This window comes from Mobula birostris, chromosome 20 (assembly GCF_030028105.1).
Source record: "Mobula birostris isolate sMobBir1 chromosome 20, sMobBir1.hap1, whole genome shotgun sequence".
NCBI classification, from domain to species: domain Eukaryota; kingdom Metazoa; phylum Chordata; class Chondrichthyes; order Myliobatiformes; family Myliobatidae; genus Mobula; species Mobula birostris.
Window position 1 is genome coordinate 3,076,795 of NC_092389.1, and position 24,068 is coordinate 3,100,862.

Genomic DNA, 24,068 nt, shown 5'->3' on the forward strand with positions numbered 1-24,068 from the left:
AGTTAGCCCTCAGCCTATGATGTTGTGCCGACGTTTTAACCTAACATAAAATCAATCTAACACTTCCTTCCTACGTAGCCCACTTTTCTATCATCCGTGTGCTTATTTAAGAGTTTTTAAATGCCCCTAGTGTATCTGCCTCCACCACCACACCAAGTAGAGCGTTCCATGCACCTACCACACACTGTGTAAAGAACCTGCTCTGACATCCCCTTATGCCTTCCTCCAATCACCTTAAAGCTATGCCCCCCTCAAAGTAAATTGATTATCAAAGACTGTATACATCGCAATATACTACCCTGAAATGCATTTTCTTGTGGGCATTCTTGTAGAACAAGAAATACAAGAGAATCAATGAAAAACTTCGTAGACTGACAAACCACCCATATGTAAAAGAAGACAAACTATGCAAATACAAAAACAAATAATAATAAATAGTAAATAAATAATATCAAGAACATAAGTTGTGGAGTCCTTGAGAGAGGGTCCATAGGTTGTGAAATCAGTTCAGTGTTATGGTGAGTGAAGTTATCCACGCTGGTTCAGGAGCCTGATGGGTGTCACGTAGAGGTTCAAGATTCCATGACACACTTATCAATATTCTTAAACTAAGTGCTAGGAACACAAATGCAAATCCTACATTTTTATGACGAAGAAATTTTGCTGCTAAAACATGAGTTTAGTGAGGGGCATGATCCAATGAGTCTATGAAAACGCTGACAAAAAGCAACAGAATTACGTTGCATCTTCAAATCCTCCTCTATATTTACTTTCAACTCCTGCAAAATAAGTTTGAAGAAAAACGTGTCACGTTCAGTAGAAGTGAAGGATTGCGAAGTAGCTGGTCGAGCTGCGATTGACAAATGCACCAATCAGTGGAATTGACGCAAGTCCGACCGTCAAAGGATCATGTTTCAAATCCTTCCTCTTAAATGTGCCCGTTCATTTTCTTTTAAGAAAAAACCCCATCAAGAGTCAGGATTGATATCTGTCGTACATCAGTAGTGAGCAGTGGAGGCAGAGCTTTTCAGGCTCTTATGTCCCCGGGTGTTGCACGATACACCTGACGTTGCGTTGGCCCGGCCATATTAGGACACGATATGCTGTGCAAAGTGCTGAGTCCAGATAACTTGCGCGATCAGAGCAGCAATGACAGTGAGATAGACTGCTGCTTCCAGGGGAACGACCTGCCTCTTCCAGCCGGAGAAGTGCCAACCATTCCCGGCGTCTGCACGCTGCAGAGTCCCCGTTCTCCCTCTGCGACAGTCTCCCGGTTCTGCAAGCAGGAACGAAAGACCAGGCCAGAAGCGGCGAGCAAGAACCAAGGTGGTAAGATACCTCCACTGTAGTAAGTATGGCAGTAAAGTATGGGTTGTGGTTTGGGTCTCCAGGTATTAAAAAGGTCGGGTACGAGCCTAATCGAGGCAGTGGGGCCCTGGCTCGAGAGCGAGGAACGAGTCGGTGTTTGACCCATTTCAGTGCCGGGCCAGATTGAAAAGGTCTGGATGTCAGTGCCGGACCGGTGTTAAGCTGCTCCACAAAGTTTACGAGTCTCTGCGCTGAAATGAAACTCTGGCTGCAACTAACGGACTCCTAGTACCGGCTGCAGTGACGTGAACTCACTTTCGTCAACAACTTTAGTTCTGAGTGTTATTTGTGTACTTTTTATTGTTTGCACGATGTTTTTTTTGCGCATATTGGGTGTTTGATGGTCTGTTTAAAATGTGTTCTGTTGGCTTTCTTTGTTTTTGTGGCTGCCTGTAAGAAGATTAATCTCGAGGCTGTGCACAGGATATATACCTTGATAATGTACTTTGAACTTCTGAATGTTAAACATTTACATCAGACATACAGTACCTTGAGCTAATTACTGGAATAGGCAGCCAGTGCAGAGTAGCCCGTGGCTGTTCCCCTCAATAATAAGTTTACCGCTTTGGATACTGTTGGGGTTGGGGTATAACCTACCGGGGGAACCGCAGTGATCCTGCCTCTGGTCCGGAAGAGTGCGGTAGTGATAGGGGATTCCAGAATTAGGAGCGGACGGGAGATTCTGTGCATATCTAAAAGGCATCCGGATGGTATGTTGCCTCTCAGGTGCCAGGGTCAGGGACGTCTCGGATCGGATCCACAGCAGTCAGCATTCTAAGGGGGGAACTTGAACATCCAGAAGTCGTGGTACATATTAATACCAACGACATTGATAGGAAATGAGGAAGTCCTGAAGAGAGAATAGAGAGAGTTAGGTAGAGAGCTGGAAAGTCGGAACTCCAGGGTAGTAATCTCTGGATCGCTGCCTGTGCCACGTGGCAGTGAGGGTAAGAATAGGATAATTTGGCAGGTGACTGTGTGACTGTGAAACTGGTGCAGGGGACAGGGGTTCAGATTGAGACTGTCAGGAAGGAAGCAGATGATGGGGGGGAAATTGGAATCAGTGGGATGAGTTGCAGTGTAACATGGGGACAAAATCGACAAGGGTGATGAATACGGGACTGAAGAGGTTATATTTGAATGCACGCAGTATGCAGAATAAGGTAGATGATCTTGTAGCAAAGTTAGAGATTGGCGGGTATAACATTGTGGGTGTCAATGAGTCGTGGTTGAAAGAAGATTATAGTTGGGAGTTTAACATCCAAGAATACACATTGTACGGAAAGGACAGCAGGTAGGTAGAGGAGGTGGGGTGGCTCTGTTGGTAAAAAAAAAATGAAATCAAACCCTTAGAAAGAGGTGACATAGGATAGGAAGATGTAGAAACGTTGTGGGTAGAATTAAGAAAATGAAAGGGTAAAAAGATCCTAATGGAAGTTATATATAAGCCTCTCAACAGTAGCCAGGATGTGGGATACAAATTACTATGGGAGACAGAAAAGGCATGTACAGAGGGCAATGTTACAATAGTAATGGGGGATTTCAATACGCAGTTAGATTGGGAAAGTTGGATTGGTGCTGGATCTCAAGAGAGGGAATTCTTGAAACTCCTATGCGATGGCTTTTTAGAGCAACTTGAGATTCAACCCACTAGGAAAAAGGGAGCTTAAGGTAAAGGAACCCTTGAGACACAGTGATCATAATATGATAGAATTCACCCTGCAATTGGAGAGGAAGAAGATAAAGTCAAATGTATCAATGTTACAGTGGAGTGAAGGGAATTACAAAAGCATGAGAGAAGAGTTGGCCAAAGCTGATTGGAAGGGGGCATGAGCAGGGATGATGGCAGAACAATGGCTGGAATTTCTAAGAACAATTCGGAAGGCGCAGGAAAGATACATCCCAAAGATGAAGAAGTTTTTATATATATCCCAATCTTCTACTTTCTATATATATTATTTAATATGTATAGGTAGAAGATTGGGAAGCTTTTAAAAACTAGCAGAAGGCAACTGAAAAACCATAAAGAGAGGAAAGATGAATTATGAAAGTAAGCTAGCCAGTATTGTAAAAGAGGATACCAAAAGTTTTTTCAAATGTATAAAGAGTAAAAGAGGGGTGAAAGTGGATATTGGACCTCTGGAAAATGTCACTGGAGAGGTAGTAATAGGGGACAAAGACATGATGGCCAAACTAAATAAGTGTTTTGCATCAGTCTTCACTGTGGAAGGCACTTGCAGAATGCTAGAAATTTGAGAGGGTCGTTGGCAGAAGTGAGTGTTGATGCTATTACTAAGGAGAAGGTGCTTGGGAAGCTGAAAAGCTGAAGATAGATAAGTCGCCTGGACCAGATGGACTACCTCTCAAGGTTTTGAAAGATGTAGCTGAAGGAATTGTGGATGCATTCGTAATGATCTTTCAAGAATCACTGGATTCTGGAATGGTTCCAGAGGACTGGAAAATGCAAATGTCACTCCCCTCTTTAAGAAAGGAGGGAGACAAAAGAAAGGAAATTATCACCCAGTTAGCCTGACTTCAGTGGCTGGGAAGATGTTGGGAGTCCATTATTAAGGATGAGGTTCCAAGATACTTGGATGCACATGGTAAAGTAGGCCAAAGTCAGTATGGTTTCCTTTAAAATAAATCCTGCCTGATAAAATCTGTTGGAATTCTTTGAGGAAATAACAGGCAAGATAGATGAAGGAGAGTTAGTGGATGTTGTTTACTTGGATTACAGGAAAGATACTAGCATGGAAAAAGGAGTGACTTTTTGGCAGGAGGCAAAGAGTGGAAATGAAGGCAGCCTTTTCTGGTTGGCTGCTGGTGACTAGTTGTGTTCTGCAGGGGTCTGTGTTGGGACCAATTCTTTTTACATTATATGTCAATGATTTGGATGATGGAGTTGATGGCTTTATGATCAGGTTTGGAAATGATATGAAGATAGGTGTAGGAGTAGGTAGGTTTGAGGAAGTAGAGAGGCTACAGAGGGAATTGGACAGATTAGAAGAATGGGCAAAGAGGTGGCCAATGGAATACAGTGTTGGGAAGTGTATAGTCTTGCACTTTGGTAGAAGAAATAAAAGTATAGACTATCTCCTAAATGGAGAGAAAATTCAAAACTCAGAGGAACAAAGAAACTTGGGACTCTTTGTGCAGGATTCCCTGAGGGTTAATTTACAGGTTGAGCTGGTGTTGAGGAAGGCAAATGTGAAGTTAGCATTCATTTCAAGAGGACTGGGATAGAAAAGCAAGGATGTAATATTGAGACTTTATAAAGCACTGGTGAGGCCTCACTTGGAGTATTGGGAGCAGGTTTGGGCCTCTTATCTTAGAAAGGATTTGCTAAGATAGAGGATGATTCAAAGGAGGTTCACGAATTTGATTCCAGTATTGAATGGCTGTCATATGAAGAGTGTTTAATGCTCTGGGCCTCTTCTCATTGGAATTCAGAAGAATGCAGGGTGACCTCATTGAAACCTATCAAACCTACCTATAGAGTGGATGTGGAGAGGATGTTTCCTATTTTGGGGGAGTCTAAGATCAGAGGACATAGCCTCAGAATAGAAGGGTATCCCTTTAGAACTCAGGTGAGGAGGAATTTTGTCAGCCAGAATCTGTGGAGTGTTACAGACAGCTGTGGATGTCAAGTCATTGGGTATATTTAAAGCAGAGGTTGAAGAGTTCCTGATTAGGACGTCAAAGGTTCCAGGGAGAAGGCAGTTGAATGGAGTTAAGAGGGATAAGAGGTTGTGGTAATAAAAGCTGCAAAGTTTTCTGTTTATAGTTGGTGAGGAGGGGTTAGGAGGTTAACTGGCTTCTCCTTCCATAGAAGCTGCTTGCGTAGTTGAGTTCTTTCAGCATTTCTGTTTTTTTTTGTTCGGGTTGTTCAGAGTGTTATCATGTTGAGAGTAGGGTCATGTATCTGTGCATCCACCTCTGTCTACCTCTTTCACATCACTAATCCAGCTTACCTGAACCAGATACTCTATTAAAACTTTAGTGTCTCCTTGTCATTCCAGCGCTGATGTTCTGGTGCACCCTGGTCAGTATAGCTTATTCTGCATTTTGAAAGCTTGTTGTAAACTCTGCTACCCCATCCTAACTTGCACCTAGATCACACCTTCCTTACATCGCCTCCCACTTCATGAACACCCAAGTGTGGAAAATTCCATTAACAAGTCTAATCATGACCACAGTCTCTGCATGTCCTTTGGGTCAGGAACCCACCCCACCCACAGCCCTCCAACTACCCGATATGTTCTTGGCTCTTCTCAGAGTTGTTTCATCGTTACCTGCCAACAGCTCAAATTCTAAATTCTTTCCAAAAGACCATAAGACATAGGAGCAGAATAGGGCCATTCAGCCCATCAAGTCTGCTTCATCATTCTATCATAGTTGATTTATTATCCTTCTCAACCCCATTCTCCTGCCTTCTCCCCATAGCTTTTGACACGCTGACTAATCAAGAACCTATCAACCTGTGCTTTAAAGTGTATCCAATGACTTGGCCGTCACAGGCATCTGTGACACCCTCTGGCTAAATACATTTTCCCTTACATTCTCTCTGTCTCCACCTCCCTCTTGTCTAAGAAAACACCAAAATTTCTTCAACCAGACACTTGGGTTTCCGTGTTGAGATCTTTCTTGTGCAGCTCACTGAAAATTTTCCTACAGGACACATTGGGACATTTAACTGTATCGAAGGTCTGACATAAAGGAAGTTGTGAATTCAATTTGGCTTTGCTTTATTATTTGCTTTCAAGGGTTTCTATGAGTCAGTGCCATTTGACAGAGTGACGATGGTCAGTTGACCTTCGTATCCAGCAATGGCTGGTCACCTATGCGGGAGAGGTTTTTAACTGGAAAAGCCTTTGTGCTGGGGCAGTTCCCCTCTCTTGATCTCTGAAGTCCAGATCCAGTGGTACAGGGTAAAGATCTAGAAGTGAAAAGCTACAGAGGATGAAACTATGTGGTAACCATTGGAAGTAGCAAGCATGCTGACTGAATTGATTAGCATTTCAGTCTCATGATTGTTCATCGCAGCAGGTTAAAGGATTTCAGCAGGTGTGTGATTGAATGGAAGGCAGGAGCAAACAAAGTGACCAGTTGTGTTCAGCAAAGTGGCAGGGGTCATCTAGATAAACAAAAGAAAATGGTTCTGATTCAGTGTCTCGTCCTGAAACGTCGAATCATTATTCCTCTCCATAGATGGTGCTGACCTGCTGAGTGTGTACTCTGCAGTTCATCATCTCTAGAATCTGTTGTGTTTATAAAGTATAGACGGCTATGGTATTGATATTGGTTTATTATTGTCACGTGTCTAGTGAAAAACTTGTCCATGCAGATCAAATCATTACACAGTGCATTGAGATAGAACAAAGTAAAACAATCACAGAACGCAGAATAAAGTGGAACAGTTACTAAAAAAATTGCAGTGTCGATAAATGTTAAACTGCAAGATCATAACAAGATTGACTGTGAGGTCAAGAGTCCATTTAATCATACAAGAGGGATAAAAGCTGTCCTTGGGCCAGATGACCCTTGCTTTCAGACTTTTGTATCTTCCCTCCTGTGGGGGAGGGGAGAAGAGAGAATGTCTGGGGTGGGTGGGGTCTTTGATTTTGCTGGCTGCTTTACTGAGGCAGTATAGACAGAGTCCATGGAAGGGAGGTTCCTGGGTGGATTACTGTCTGGATTTGTTGAGCTCCATGGGTGAATGTTGAGTTGGGGAGATGAGGCATTATTTTCCATATTGAGATGTATTGGAATAGATTGAGGAGCCAAGGAAAAAAAGTTCAGAGTTAGGATGGATCAGAGAATTAAAGTGACCAGTGAATGGAAACTTGGGTTGCCTTCACAGACAGAACAAAGATGTTCCACAGAGTGATCACTCCAACTTAATTCAGTAGATGGTGTGCGATGAAGCGATAAGTAAGCTATGCAAGCAAATTACTGTGACACAGAGAGGAGGTTCTGGATGAAGAAGAGGCAGCAGAGGCATAACACAGGCTTTCAATTCTGCACAGACTACCAAGGATTCACTAATGCATGATATGCATCGGTTTAACATGTACTGACAAAAGTTTTTCTAAGTAAGTTCCCATGTATGTCCCTGAATGGAATGAAATAAAGGGCAAGAAGAGGAGATGTTTCGAGGATTAGAATAGGTTAAGATGCTGAAATGGAAAAGAGGTAGGTAAGATGAAGTTGGTTGGTGTTGAATGTGAAGGCTGGTAAGATGGAAGTGAAGGCAAACTTTGTTGTGGTTCTGGGCTGAGGAGACAGGACATCCAGGCAAAGTGTGGAAAATAGAGTGAGCAGTTTTAGGTTTCATCAGCCACAATAGAAGGGAATCCCCCATCAATTGAAAAGGAAGACATTTTGAAAGAACTCAATGGATGGTGGAACTTCTAGAAAAGAGGTGGAAAAGGAGACACTGGGAGGCAGGATAATGTTTACAAGGAGTAGAGTGCTAGGAAGTATAGTCACATTCTGTAGGGACCATGGAAAAAGTGATACCATTCCAACTGGAATTGAAATCCTGATGAAGGGTCTCAGTACAAAACATCAGCTGTGTATTCCTCTTGGTAGACGCTGCCTGACCTGCTGAGTTCCTCCAGCATTTTGTGTGTGTTGCTCTAAATTTCCAGCATCTGCAGAATCTCTTGTGTGTACGAATAGCAGAGCAGACTTGAAGGGCCGAATGGCCTTCTTCAATCATCCTATGTATCAATGAATGATTGAATGACAAACTACAGAGGGAGAGGAGAGCAATGGTATTGAGTTTAAAATGCTGTGTTAATTGAGCTAATTATCCATGGACATGAGTTCAATTTCCACAAGAGTAACTGTCAATTAATTAAGCAAATTTTGGAATTAAAAGTCTATTCAATTCTTTGGAGTTGTGAATCTATTAAATATATGATGAGAACTTGAATGTCTAGACTCAACTTTATCAGTTCATTAACATTCCCTTTTGATCCTGTCTGTATTTCATAATTTCATAACCAGATGAAGGTCTCAACATAGTCTGAGTTATAAGGAAAGGTTGAACAGGACTTTAATTCCTGGAGCAATGCAGAATGAGGGGAGATTTGATAGAGGTATACAAAATTATGAGGGGTATAGATGGGGTAAAGAAAGCAGGCTTTTTCAACTGAGGTTGGGTGAGACTACAACTGGAGGTCATAGGTTAAGGGTGAAATATTTAAGGGGAAACTTCTTCACTTAGAGAGTAGTGCAAGTGTGGAATGAGCTGCCAGCAGAAGGGAAGTTTGGTTATGTACATGGCTGGGAGGGATATGGAGGGCAATGGATAATGGAATTAGGATGAATAGAAGTTTGGCACAGACTAGATGGGCTGAAGGGCCTGTTTATGCGCTGTATGACGATGTGACTCTGTGACTTAAATGTTCACTTATTATATGTCACCAGGGAAGATTATTAATTAGCACTACAGCAACATTCAAAGGATTTTAATGAGGTATAAAGTAATATGCAAGCACAAACATTTCTCTATGAATGACCAGTAACTTCTGTCTTTTACTTTGCTAGCAGCTTAGCATAGCCCTTGCTGATTTGATTTGATGCAAATGACACATTTCACTCTATGTTGCCATGTTTTGATGTACGTGTGACAAATAAAGTTAACTTTTCTCTCTAACTTTCTTTTCCCTTGGGTGCAAATCATCAAACGAATACAGAATCCGAGAAGTATTTGGGAGTAAGAGTTCGTCTGCCTGTCCGAGATCTCCTCCGTAATTACCGCAAAGCCAAAGGACAAGAGCTAAAAGACTTCCAGGTGCCCCTTTCTCCATTCCAGCTTCAAGTAAAGCATTTCTTCAGGGAAGTCCATAAAATTTAAGCATGCAACATATTTGAAATGTAACACAAGAAGCCAGGGAGAATTAGAAAAACATAGAAAACCTACAGCACAATACAGGCCCTTCGGCCCACAAAGTTGTGCCGAACATGTCCCTACCTTCGAAATTACTAGGCTTACCCATAGCTCTCTATTTTTCTAAACTCCATGTACCTATCCAAAAGTCTCTTAAAAGACCCTATTGTATCCGCCTCCACCACTGTTGCCGGCAGCCCATTCCATGCACTCACCACTCTCTGAGTAAAAAAATTACCCCTGACATCTCCTCTGTACCTACTCCCCAGCACCTTAAACCTGTGCCCTCTGGTGCTAGCCATTTCAGCCCTGGGAAAAAAACCTCTGACTATCCTCACGATCAATGCCTGAATTGTGTTATCAGATTCTCTTCAAAATGGTTTTGTAAAACTGATAAGGAATTTCATGCTTAAAGTTTATAGATTTATTGTTTAACATTTGTTTTAAGTAAGGATGATTAAGGTATTATTTTTCTCCCCCTACAGGAAGATGTGGCCTGGAAATTAAATAACAGTAAGAGATTTAAATGATTTTGTTATAGAAATTGTCTAGGTTTCTTTTAAGTATCTATGATGGTGTCCATTGTCATTTTTGATGGTTCTTTTTCAGAAAGAAAACGTGCTGTCAGGGATACACTACAAGGTCACCCATGTTCTGCTAAAGGGAGCAAACAGGTGAGTATTATGCAGCTTCTAAAACATGCAGATTAGACATGACAAGAGCTGGAGCTGGTCCGGGTACCTTCAGTTTCTTGCTTCATTAGAGACCCAGCCAGTTCTTCTCCACCAACATACACATTCCCCTGGCTGAAATCATTCCTGCTTGGAACATTGGGTGCATGATAGTGAGGTAACTAGCATAATACCATTACAACGCCAGTGGCCTCTGTTCTATTCTCGCTACTGTTTGCAAGGAGTTTGTACAATCAACCGTGACTGTGTGGTTTTCCTCCATTTGGACCATAAGACATCGGAGCAGAATTTGGCCATTTGGCCCATCGAGTCTGCTCCGCCATTCTGTTATGGCTGATCTTTTTTCTTCTCAACCCCATTCATCTGCCTTCTCCCTGTAACCTTTGATGCCATATCCAATCAAGAACCAATCAAGCTTTGCCTTAAATATACCCCAACAACGTGGCCTCCACAGCCATCAGTGGTAAAAAAAAAATTCCACAAATTCACCACTCTCTGGCAAAAGAAATTTCTCCATATTTCTGTTTTAAATGGATGTCCCTCTATCCTGAGTCTGTGCCCTCTTGTCCTCGACTCCCCCACCATGGGAAACACCCTTCCACGCCTACTCTGTCTAGGTCTTTCAGCACTCAAAAGTTTTCAATGAGATCTCACCTCATCGTTCAAAATTCCAGTGATTACAGACCCAAAGCTAACAAACTTTCCTCGTATGATAACCCTTTCATTACTGGAATCATCCTTGTGAGCTTCCTCTGAAACCTCTCCAATGCCAGCACATCTTTTCTTAGATGAGGAGCCCAAAACTCAAGGTGAAGCCTCACCAGTGCCTTATAAAGCCTCAGCATCACATCCCTGCTCTTGTATTCTAGACCTCTTGAAATGAACGCTAACATTGCATTTGCCTTCTTCATCATCAAATCAACCTGCACAAGGACTTCTAAGTCCCTTTGCACCTCATATTTTTAGATTTTCTCCACATTCAGAAAATAGTCCACACATTTATTTCTATTATCAAAGTGTATGACCATACAGTTTCCAACATTGTATTTCATTTGCCACTTTCTTGCCCATTCTTTTAATCTGTCTATCCTTCTGCAGCCTACCTGTTTCCTCAACACTCCACCAATCTACGTATTATCTGCAAACTTGGCAACAAAGCCATCTATTCCATCATATAAATTATTTATATACAACATAAAAAGAAGTGGTCCCAACACTGACCCCTGCAGTACACCACTAGTCACCGGCAGCCAACCAGACAAGGACCCTTTTATTCCCACTCACTGCCTCCTACCAATCAGGCAATGCTCTAACCATGTTAGCAACTCTCCTGTAATACCATGGACTCTTAACTTGGTAAGCAGCCTCATGTGTGACACTTTGTCAAAGGCCTTCTGAAAGTCCAAATAGACAACATCCACTGCATCCCCTTTATCTATACTACTTGTAATTTCCTCAAAGAATTCCAACAGATTCATCAGGCAAGATTTTCCCTTAAGGAAACCATGCTGACTTTGTCCTATCTTGTCCTGTGTCACCAAGTACTCCATAACCTCATCCTGAACAATTGACTCCAATGTCTTCCCAACTACTGAGGTCAGGCTAACTGGTCTATAATTTCCTTTCAGCTGCCTTCCTTAAAGAGTGGAGTGATATTTGCCAGAGCCCAATGATTTTTGAAAAATCATTACCAATGCCTCCATAATCTCTACAGCTACCCCTTTCAGAACCCAGGGGTGCAGTTCATTTGGTCCAGGTGACTTAAGTACCCTTAGGTATTTCAGCTTTTTGAGCACCTTCTCCCTTGTAATAGTAACTGCACCCACTTCTCTTCCTTCACACACTACAACACCTGGCACACTGCTCGTGTCTTCCACAGTGAAAACTGATGCAAAATTCTTACTTAGTTCGTCTGCCATCTCCATGGCCACCATTGTTATATCTCTGGCCTTATTTTCTAGTGGTCCTATATCCACTCTCATCTCTCTTATTTTTTGCATACTTGAAAAAGCTTTTACTATCCACTTTGATATTGTTTGCTAGCTTGCTTTCATATTTCATCTTTCCCTCCTGATGATTTTATTAGTTGCTCTCTGTAGGTTTTTAAAAGCTTCCCAATCCTCTATCTTCCCGCTAACTTTTGTGTTGTTGTATGCCCTTCTTTTGTTTTTACTTTAGCTTTGGTTTCCCTTGTCAGCCACAGTTGTACTATTTTGCCATTTGAGTATTTCTTTGTTTCTGGAATACATCTATCCTGCACCTTCCTCATTTTTCAAAGAAACTCATGCCATTGCTGCTCTGCTGACATCCCTGCCAGAATCTCCTTCCAATTTACTTTGGCCAACTCCTCTCTCATACCACTGTAATTTCCCTTTCTCCACTGAAACACTGCTACATCAGACTTTACTTTCTCCCTATCCAATTTCAAGTTGAACACAATCATATCGTGATCACTGGTTCCGAAGGGTTCTTTCACCTTAAGCTCTCTAATCTCCTCTGACTCATTACATAACAGTCAATCCAGTATTGCTGACCCCTATTTATGTTTATGCTTTAATTTATGTTTTTTCCTTGTGAATGGAGCTATCTGCCTGTCATGCACTGTAATAAATTTTTCATTGCACCTCTGCATACATGCACAAGTGCATTTGACAATAAACTCGAATTTGACTTTGGCTTTGAGTTTCCCGGCCTTCATTTCCACCTCACCTGCCTCTGCATTTAGTAGATGATCTTTCACAATATCTATTATCTTCAGTGAGATTCCAGCAGCAGACACATCTTCTCATACCCTCCCTTTCAGCATTCTGATAGCACTGTTCCCTTTGCCACACCCTGTAGCATTCATCTATCTGTAACCATACACACAACAGGAAATGGAATTCACATCTTGTCAACTTTTCCCTTGTCACCTCTCAGGGAACAAACAATCCTTCCAAGTGAAACAGCAAATCATTTTCATTCCTTCTAGGCCACTGGTTTGCATCCAGTGCTCATAATGCTTTTTTTTAATGTACAATATTAGTGAAACGAATCACAGATCAGAGTTACCAGTCACTTGACTTTTCCCTTCCGCTCTCACTGTGAGCTCTACGTGGTTTCTTACACTGTTATAATGAGGCTCAATGTGATCTTGAGGCATAGCATCTCATCTTGCACTGCATGTGTTGCAGCCTTCCAGATTTAATATTGATCTCTGCAGCTCTCCTTATCTGTTTATGGCCTATTCTGTAAACTATTCATAGAGCAATACAGTATAGAAACAGGCCCTTTGGCCCAACTCATGAAAGCAAGCTAGTCCTATCTGTTCACTGCTCTTCTTCTCCATCTTGTTTTACGGCGGTTGGCACCCAGCTTAATGGTGCATTACCGCCACCTTCTGCTCCAGAGTGTGCAACAGACTTAGATTCTAAATCCCTTCACCCAATCTCTCTCTCTCTCACACACACACACCAACCTACACTTTATCCTCCCATCCTTGGCCATCCTAGTACCGTATTCCTGTTTATCCGTCATATCCAATAAAAAAAAACCCTGTACTCCTTAAGAAAGCTAAGAATACCCTGACCTGTGCTCTCTCACCCTTGCCCAGCAACCCTTTTAATGTGAATTCCTGCACCCTCAATTCCCTTAGATTGATTCTCATCATCTCTCTCTGTATCCCATACTTCCTGCAACTCAGAACTACATGTTCTACTGACTCCTCTTCCTGACATTCCTCACACAATCCTGTCTGGTGTTTCCCTATCATTTTCAATGTTTTGTTTAATGCACAGTGGCCCAGCCTTAACCTAGTCCACACAATTTCCTCTCTTCTGTTTCCATTACCTACCCTAGTAACTGCAACACTCTTTTGTATTTCATATAAATGCCTCTCTTTCCCCTCCCTGTCCCATCTTTCTTGCTACATTTGCTTGATTTTTTTTTCCCAGATTACACACTTAACCTCTGCTTTACTGATACGAATGTGCATTTCTATATTTCTTTCTTTAACGCTCTCTTTGCCAACTCATCCACCCTCTCATTCCCCTTCACCCCTACATGTGCTGGAATCCATAGAAATGTTACCTGACCCCCCTGATTTGCAATTCTTGTGACTGACTGAAGGACTTCATAAAGTACATCTTGCCGACTGTTTGAGTGAAAAGACCTTAAACTTGCTAGAACTGAGGATGAATCTGAGCATATCAACACTTTGACTTGTCTAGCTTTCTCCACCCATCGCAACGCAACCAACACTGCCAGCATCTCCACTGTAAACACCCCTAACTTATCAGATGTTCTTCTGCTGATTCCAATTTCTTTTGCTGGTATAGCCACCCCAAACCCTGTCACTCCTATTTCAGGTTCCTTAGCACCATCCGTATAAATCTGAGTATAATCACTATACTTTTCCATCACATGACAATTAAATGCACTTACCAAATCAGTTTTATACTTTCCTTTCCTTTTTACCTCTAACAAATGCCAGTCTATGTCAGGCCATACAAGCTTCTATGGAGCTACAACCAGATAAACTACTGAAGGACTTATCCTTAGAGCAAACACTCCACATTCTTTAGCAATATCATTCCCTACCTGACTAAAGTTATCCCTCTGAAACCTCCCATTTTCCCAGCACTCCTGCAACACTCCTTTTGCAGGGTGAGAATCATTGCAAATTAGCCCAGTAGCTTGCCATCAATTGCATCCTTCTTAGTTCCAAAGGCATTATTCACATTTCTACCTGTAGGGCTGATACTGGTGATGTTTTAAAAGTCCCACTGCACACTCTCAAAGCCGGAGCCTGAATCACATCCAGTTTCCTTATAAGAGACCTAGCTGCTGATCCATATACTATATTTCCATAGTCCAACACAGATCTTACTAAAGCCACATACATTCTCTTCAATGCTGAACAACTTGCTCTCCACTCCCTACCAATCAAACATCTCAACACATTTATTACTTTTTTACATTTCTCCTCAACTTTCCTGATATGGTCTGCCCATCTTAATTGTGAATCAAATATAACTCACAGAAATTTAAATGATCCAACCCTTTCTAATTCAATCCCATACATCCTTAACTTCTTCCCCACCTCAATTCTTTTCCTGGTGAAAAATACAGTTTTGAGTTTTTTCTACTGAAAATCTACATCCCCAATCATAACCCCACTCCACCACTTCATCAATTGCTTCTTGTAGTTTCCTGATTATATGGTCCATGTTCCTGCCTCTTTTCCACAAGGCCCCATCATCCGCAAACAGTGACCTACCTATATCCACTGGTACCTTTGTGAAGACATCATTGATCATAATGATGAAAAGTAACGGGCTAATCACACTACCTTGAGGTGTGCCATTTCTCACTATGTACTGATTTGATAATTCTTATCCAATCCGAACTTGAATTTTTCTACCAAACAAAAAACCTTTAATCCAATTAAAAACTCTCCCACCAACCCCCATCTTGTGCAGTTTAATTAACAATCCTTCCTTCCACATCATATCATTGGCTTTTTCTATGTCAAAAAACACTGCAACTACTGACTCTTTATTTGCTTGGGCCTTTCTTATTTCAGTCTCTAACCTTATCACTAAGTCCATGGAATTCCTTCCCTTCCAAAAAACCACTCTGATAACTTGCCAGCTTCCCCTCTTCTCAAGCTCATACAATAACCTTCTGTTATCATCCTTTCCATTATCTTACATATATTTGATGTTAATGCTATTGGTCTGTAGCTAGTGGGTTTTGATGGATCCTGGCCAGGTTTCCTTATTGGAATTACTACTGCTTCTTTCCATGCACTTGGTAATCTTCCCTCCTCCCACACTCTGTTATAAAAATGCAGCAACTTCAAGAGCGCTCCTTCTCCTAGATTTTTTAGCATCACAGAGCATATCAGATCTTTCCCTGGGGAGGTTGGTCTCGATCTCTTTATTGCTCTCACCATTTCTGCCAATGTAAATGGATCATCAATTATATCATCTATTTCTTCCCTCCTGTTTAACACACCTGGGTGTTGACTCATTGTTCTTTCCCTTCTCCTTCTCCCTTCTTCAGATAAATTTTCTGAACTGTGTATCTGTACAAACAACTTGGCTGTGATCTCAGCCTTATCCTATCTGTTTACATTTGGCCCATAGCCCTTTAAACCTCTCCTATCCATGTAATTATCTAGCTAATTATCTCAAACTGCCCCTGATATCCTGTTTAATTCTCTTCCTTCTGATCTTAAACCTATACCCTTTTGTTTGGAGCACAATATTCAACTTTTATAATTCTACTTTTGTCATGGTCCGGTCCATGAAGTCCGCGTTCCGGTTCACGGTCTGGTCCGTGGACTCCGGACTCCGGGTCTTCCGGCCTTCCGGCTGTCCCTTGTTTCAGTTGGGCTTAATCATAGGCACCTGATGCTCGTCTTGGGGTTGGGAATATAAGTGGCCCTTGGTTCAAGTGTGGTTGCTGGTTTGTCTTGTCACTATCCTGTCCTTGCCTCTGTTGGGTAAGCCAGGCTGTCTTTGCCGTTACCCTGAGGCTGGCCTGTTCCCTTCCCTTCCCTTCCCCTTCCTTCTGAAGCCTGCAACCTGTGTCTGGAGCCTTGCCCTGCAACCTTGTCAAGTTCAACTACCGGAGCAAGACCGGAGCCTTGCTGTATCAAGATAAGGAACTGTCTATTGTTGAGTTAGAACGGTCTCTGTATCCACGCCTTTGCTAGGTAGGTCTGGCTGTTTGCCACAACCTAGTGTTGAGAACTGTCTCTGTGTCTATGCCTTCGCTAGGTAGGTCTGGCTGTTTGCCGCAACCTAGTGTTGGGAACTGTCTCTGTGTCCACGCCTTCGCTAGGTAGGTCTGGCTGTTTGCCGCAACCTAGTGTTGGGAACTGTCTCTGTGTCCACGCCTTTGCTAGGTAGGTCTGGCCGTTTGCTGCTACCTAGTGTTTAGAACTATCCCGTCATGTTCAGCATTCTGTGATGAGTCCCGGCCCTATGTCCTGTTCCCAAGGAGGGGTCCCGGCTCTGTGTTCCATGTTCCTGCCGTCCCAAGTCCAGTTGGCTGTTCCTGAGTACCAAGTCAAGGTTTCATGTTCTCGTTCTGTCCAGGAGTGCCCTGTGTCCTGTCCAGTCTCCCAAGACCATGTCATGTCTTCACCTAGTTTCAGAGTCCAAGCCCGCATCAAGACCCAGGTTCTGGGTCCTTGGCCAGTCTCTAGCTCAGAGTCCGAACCCAAGCCTTGTCATGTCCTCGCCTCGAGGAACCCAAGCCTTGTCATGTCCTCGCCTCGAGGAACCCAAGCCTTGTCATGTCCTCGCCTCGAGGAACCCAAGCCTTGTCATGTCCTCGCCTTGAGGAACCTAAGCCATGTCCAGTCCTGTAGCCACGTCATGTCCTTGCCTAGTTCCGGGGTCCGAGCCCAAGTCAAGACCCAGGTTCTGGGTCCTTGTCCAGTCTCTGGCTCGGAGTCCAAGCCCAGGCTCCTAGTTCCCAGTTCCTTGTCCTGGTCCCGCTTGCCTAGTCAATGTCCTAAGTCTTGTCCCAGCTCTCTAGTCAAGTCCTGTTCCTAGTACTTCAGTGTCTGTGTCTTGCATTTGGGTCTGCTCCCAACGCCCCCCTTATGACAACTTTGTCTTCTAGTAATTTTACTGGGCATTTTTCTACAATTTCTGACCTGAACTTCCTAGTCTTATCTGCTTCTCTGTGTTCTGTCTCCATTTTCCTTTATTAACCCATCAATAGCTTATGCCTCCCAGGCATTTCAGTGATTTTACCTTTGTTCTGACTATCCCTCTCCAAGTATCTCAGCAATCTAAAGTAACTTGTTTGTTTTGGATCTCCTTCAGTTTCAAAGTGATTTTTTTTTCAACTTGAAATGCTGGAAGCACTTGGCAGAGATTTCTCTTTCCTCTGCCAAACTGTTGCAGCTTTTGCTGTTTTGTTTCAGATTCTGAATATCAACAGTTGTTTTGATTGTCATGACGGAATTAAATCTTGCCCCTGCCTGGGGAAGCGTTAGTCGGGTTTTATTCCAAGTTGTATGATACCACTTGTTGGACCATATACAGGACCAGGAATGTTGCAAAAAGCAGAAAGGAGTTCCAGCCATCAACGTCTTTCGTCAATTAACCAACTGGGTTTTGATAACAGTTTCAAATCGAGTTCATTATCATAAGCACAGTAGTGGCCTGGTGAGGGGCAGGTTGTACCTTGTGAACCTGATTAAATTCTTTAGGGAAGTGACAAAACAAATTGATGAAGATAGAGCAACACACTAGAGGAACGTGGCAGGTCAGGCAGCATCTATGGAGAGGAATAAGCAGTCTTTAAAAAAAAATTAAATAGTTGCCCCTGAATCTGGTGATGTGGGTCTTCAGGCTTCTGGACCTTTTGCCCGATGGTAGCTATGAAAAGATGTCATGGCCTAGATGGTGGATATCGTTGAAGATGGAAGGTAAAGCAGTGGATGTGGTGTATATGGATTTTTGTAAAGTGTTCGATAAGGTTCCCCGTGGCAGGCTCATTCAGAGAGTCAGGAGGCATGGGATCCAGGGAAGCTTGGCTACATGGATTTAGACTTGGCTTGCCCACAGAATGCAGAGGGTAGAAGTAGATGGAGTGTATTCTTCTTGGAGGTCAGTGACCAGTGGTGTTCGCAGAGATCTGTTCTGGGACCCCCTCCTCTTTGTGATTTTTATAAATGACATGGATGAGGAAGTGGAAGGGTGAGTTAGCAAATTTGCAGATGACACAAAGGTTTGTGTTATTGTAGATAGTGTAGACAATGTTGCAGCTTACAATGGAGCAATGATAAAATGCAGAGCTGAGCTGAGAAGTGGCAGATGAAGTGCAATTCAGAAAAGTTTGAAGTGATTCACTTTGGAACATTGAATTTGAAGGCAGAATACAGAGTTGATGGCAAGATTCTTAGCAGTGTGGAGGAACAGAAAGATCTTGGGGTTCACATCCGTAGATCCCTCAAAGTTCCAGCAGAAATTGCTAGGTTGGTTAGGGTGGTGTATGGGGTGTTGGCCTTCATCAATCAAGAGATTGAGTCAAGAGTTACGAGGTAATGTTGCAGCTCTTTTTTTAAAAAAATCTCAGGTTAGACTTGCAATCTTGTGTTCAGTTTTGGTCACTTCATTATAAGAAGGTTGGGAAAGCTTTAGAGAGGATGCAGAAGAGATTTACCAGGATGCTGTCTCAATTAGACCCTTATTTGGATAGGTTGACTGAGCTAGGGTTTTCCTGTTTGGAGCGAAAGAGGATGAGAGGTAACTTGATGGAACTTGAAGACAAGATAAGAAGCATAAACATAGTGCTGACCTTTTAAGCTATTCTGAGATCAATCTAACACTCCCCCCCCCCACCCAACAAAGACTATAACCCTCCATTTTTCTTTCATCCATGTGACTATCTAAGAGTCTTGTAAATATCCCTAATGTATCTAATGCACCAATGCACTTACCACTCTGAATGCACAATCAATAACCCATGAACACGGACACACTATGTTTGCTGTTTTTTTGCACCACTTTAGTACAACTGTGGCTGACAAGGGAGGTCAAAGCTAATGCAAGAGCAAAACAAAAAGAGGGCATACAACAAAACAAAATATAGTGCAAAGATAGAGGATTGGGAAGCTTTTAAGAAACCTACAGAGAGCAACTAAAAGAATTATTAGGAGGGAAAAAATGAAATATGAAAGCAAGTTAGCAAACATTATCAATGTGGATAGTAAAAGTGTTTTCAAGTATGTCAAAAATAAAAAAAAAAGATGAGAGTGGATATAGGACCACTAGAAAATAAGGCCGGATAAATAATAACGGGGGACAAGGAGATGGCTGATGAACTAAATGAGTATTTTGTATCAATCTTCACTGTGGAAGACACTAGCAGCATGCCAGGTGTTGAAGGGTGTGAAGGAAGAGAAGTGAGTGCAGTTACTATGACAAGGGAGAAGGTGCTCAAAAAGCTGAAAGACCTAAAGGTACATAAGTCACCCGGACCAGATCAACTGCACCCTAGGGTTCTGAAAGAGGTAGTGGTTGTGATTGTGGAGGCATTAGTAATGATCTTCCAAAAATCATTGGACTCTGGCAAATATCACTCCACTCTTTCAGAAAGGAAATTATAGACCAGTTTGCCTGACCTCAGTGGTTGGGAAGATGTTGGAGTCAATTGTTAAGGATGAGGTTATGGAGTACTTGGTGACACAGGACAGGATAGGACAAAGTCAGCATGGTTTCCTTCAGGGAAAATCTTGCCTGATGAACCTGTTGGAATTCTTTGAGGAGATTACAAGTAGGATAGATAAAGGGGATGCAGTGTATATTGTATATTTGGACTTTCAGAAGGCTTTTGACAAGGTGCTACACATAAACCTACTTACGAAGTTAAGAGCCCATGGTATTACAGGAAAGTTGTTGGCATGGTTAGAGTATTGGCTGATTGGAAGGAGGCAGCGAGTGGGAATAAAAGGATCCTTGTCTGATTGACTAGTGGTGTTCCGCAGGGTCGGTGTTGGGACTGCTTTTTATGTTGTATATAAATGATTTAAATGATGGAATAGATGGTTTTGTTGCTAATTTGCAGATGATACGAAGATTGGTGGAGGGGCAGGAAGTGTTTACGAAACAGGTAGGATGCAGAAGGACATAGACAGATTAGGAGGATGGGCAAGAAAGTGGCAAATTAAATACAATGTTGAAAAATGTATAGTCATGCACTTTGGTATTAGAAATAAATGTGCAGACTATTTTCTAAATAGGGAGAAAATCCAAAAATCTGAAATGCAAAGGGACTTGAGAGTCCTTGTGTAGAACACCCTGAAGGTTAACTTGCAGGTTGAGTTGGTGGTGAGGAAGGCAAATGCCATGTTCATTCATTTCAAGATGTCTAGAATAAAAGAGCAGGGATGTGATGCTGAGGCTTTATAAGGCACTGGTGAGGCCTCATCTTGAGTATTGTGAACAGTTTTGGGCTCCTTATCTAAGAAAAGATGTGCTGGCTTTGGAGAGGGTTCAGAGGAGGTTCACAAGGAGGATTCCAGGAATGAAAGGGTTATCATACAAGGAACATTTGATGGCTCTGGGTCTGTACGTGCTGGAATTCAGAAGCTTGAGGGGGGATCTCATTGAAACCTTTCGAAAGTTGAAAGACCTAGACAGAGTAGATGTGGAAAGAATGTTTCCCATGGTGGAGGAGTCTAAGACGAGAGGGCACAGCCTCAGGATAGCAGGGCGTCCATTTAAAACAGAGATGCAGAGAAATTTCTTTAGCTGGAAGGTGGTAAATTTGTGGAATTTATTACCACAGGCAGCTGGAAGCCAGTTTGTTGGGTGTATTTAAGGCAGAGTTTGATAAGTTCTTGATTGGACATGTCAACAAAGGTTATGGGAGAAGGCTGGGGAGTGGGGCTGAGGAGGGGAAAAAAGGATCACCCATGATTGAATGGCAGAGCAGACTAGATGGGCCAAATGGCCTATTTCTGCTCCTATGTCTTATGGTCTTATTTAATTTAATTTTTAAATATATTTCTGCAAAGTTTAAAGTGTATTTCAAAGATCCAAGATTCAAAAAACTTTATTGTCATTCTAACCTTACATCAGCTCTGCAGGGCAGAATGAGACAGCGTTTCCCAGGAGCAGTGCAATCATAACATAACAAACGCAACACTAAATAATAAACATAACAATAAATAGTAAAACACAACAGCCACATGTCAGTTAAAATCAAGTTATAAGTGTCCAGTGCAAGTTAAAAGTGTCCAAAGCAGAGTCAGGTAGAGCAGCTATTTAGCAGTCTGACTGACTGTGGGAGGAAGCTGTTTAGTAGCCTTGTGGTTTTAGTTTTGATGCTCCTGTAACGTTTGCCTGATGGCAGAAGAACAAACAGTTCATGGAGAGGGTGTGAGGGGTCTTTAATGATGTACCGTGTCTTCTGGAGGCATCGACTCTGAAAGAGGTCCTGGACAGAAGGTAGGGAGACCCCAATAACCTTCTCTGCTCCCCTAACCACCCTCTGCAAGGCTTTTTTGTCGACAGCACTGCAGCTGGAGTACCAGGTTGTGATGCTAAAGATCAGCACACTCTCAACCACACCTCTGCAGAGTGTGGTTAAGATGTTAGTGGGGAGTGATGCTTGTTTAAGCTTCCTCAGAAAGTGCAATCTCTGCTGGGCCCGTTTCACAATCCCAGTGGCGTTCCTGGACCAGGTGAGATTGTCCGAGATCTGCACCCCAAGGAACTTGATGTTTTCCACTCTCTCCACTGTGGAGCCGCTGATGCTGAGGGGTGTGTGCTCAGGCTGAGACCGTCTGAAATCGACGATCATCTCCTTGGTTTTGGTGACATTAAGCATCAAGTCACAAAACAACAAATTTCATAGCATATCAATAATATTAAACCTGATTCTGTATTTAAAAAAAAACTTACCTTTGACATCCCTCCAATCATCTTAAAATTATACCCCTTCATACTAGCTATTACCATCCCTTGGAGAAGTCTCTGGCTGTCCACTCTGTCCATGCCTCCAAAGAGAAAAGTCTTAGCTTGTGTTTGACTGCATAACAATATCTTCAGTTAATTCTTTCTATAGTCGAGTATTTTGCTCAACTTATCATCATGTAACCCTTTGTTCCTCATGGTAACTCGGCATGTGTCATCAGGGTAAGGGTTTAGCAGCAATCTGTGTACCAAAGCAGTCAGGCAACCCCTGTAGTGAGAGAACAAGAACTTATGTTATGCTCCATCTCGAAGATTTGTGAATGGCCCGCAAAACCTTGTGTGTCGCCAGAACCATCTTGGTGAACAGTGACTCGACAACTCATGGTCTCAGCATTATTTACTTGTTTGTTCATTTATTTGTCCATTTTGTCTCCCTCGGCACGTAGGTTGTTTGTCTTTGTGTGTAGTTTTTCAATGTTACTAATATATTTCTTTGTTTTATGGTGAATGCCTACAAGAAAATGAATCTCAAGTTAGTGTATGGTTGATAATAAATTTACTTTGAACTCATCAGCAAGTTAACTGCCTCTTTTTTATTATTTTCTGTTTTTTTTATATAACTTGTATGCAAATGTTTTACTTACCCTAGTGAGATTTGAAACCCCATAATTGTTTCTAGGAAGTGAAAAACACAATGTGTTATTTGTACGATATTTGCATTCATGTTAATAACATAATTTGCATCATTATTGAACACCTCGTTTTGTCAAAGATATGTTAAAATTGTTAAATCTTGTAGATTTCCTGAATCAACAAATGGCTTCCTCGTTTGTTTACCTTTCCAGACAAAAAAGGTGAATGTTTGTCCTCCAAAAAATGTTGAAGATTTGTTGGAAGATTTGGTGGAAGTTTTGGAGACAGATCTGAAGCAAGGGGGACTGCAACCCCATCAGGGACAAATTGGAATTAATTGTCCTCAGAGGTATTACATGGGCTGTCCTGTCAGCCTCAGAGACCTGCACTCTAGAAACCATCACCCTGTTCTACAAGCTAACAACCCAGCCTTCCACTACAACGTGGGTTACCTCTATGAGAATGATGCAGCCCACCTGGATCTGGTATCTCCATCGTGCAAACCGTATTCAGCTTCAGAATGTGAGTCTTGGTACCGTTCACCAGGCTGGTTGGCAGCCTTTGCCCGAGAGTGCTGTGTGGACAATTCTGAGGAAGGCAAACTTTTCTGTCTGCATCAGTGCTATCCTCACAATACCAGATATCTGTCACATCCTCAGTCACCACTGCCAAAGCCAAAAGTGTTGGGGCAGGCGGCGTCGAGTGAATCCCAGAGCAGCAGATCCACTCTGGAATTGGAAGTTTCTCAACAGCAATATCTTCCAGAAAGCTCCGCATTGTCTTTCTTCCAGTTTCAACTGCAGCAGATCGAGAGCAGCCTTGTTGCCTTGTCACCTGAGGACATCCTGTCAGTGGACAAGTATGGCAACACGTAAGTTAAGCAACAGCTGTTATTTTATTTTGTTTAGTGATACAGTGTAGTACAGACCCTTCTGGCCATTGCCCAGCAACCCACCAAATTAACCGTAGCCTAATCACAGGGCAATTTACATTGACCAATTAACCCACTAATCCATACGTCTTTGGACTGTGGGAGGAAACTGGAGCACCCAG

The 24,068-nt window shown here is 42.4% G+C and overlaps 1 protein-coding gene across 1 annotated transcript in view; it reads left to right on the plus strand.

The window, feature by feature from the left end:
- Window positions 1-906: 906 nt before the first annotated feature.
- LOC140185431 (uncharacterized) overlaps window positions 907-24,068 on the plus strand; it is a 37,878-nt gene continuing 14,716 nt past the window's right edge. Inside the window, exons 1-5 of the mRNA XM_072238771.1 lie at window positions 907-1,329; window positions 9,072-9,169; window positions 9,751-9,778; window positions 9,875-9,939; window positions 23,228-23,886. Coding sequence (XP_072094872.1) covers window positions 1,101-1,329; window positions 9,072-9,169; window positions 9,751-9,778; window positions 9,875-9,939; window positions 23,228-23,886 — 1,079 coding nt within the window. The 5' untranslated portion in view covers window positions 907-1,100. The remainder of the gene's footprint in view (window positions 1,330-9,071; window positions 9,170-9,750; window positions 9,779-9,874; window positions 9,940-23,227; window positions 23,887-24,068) is intronic.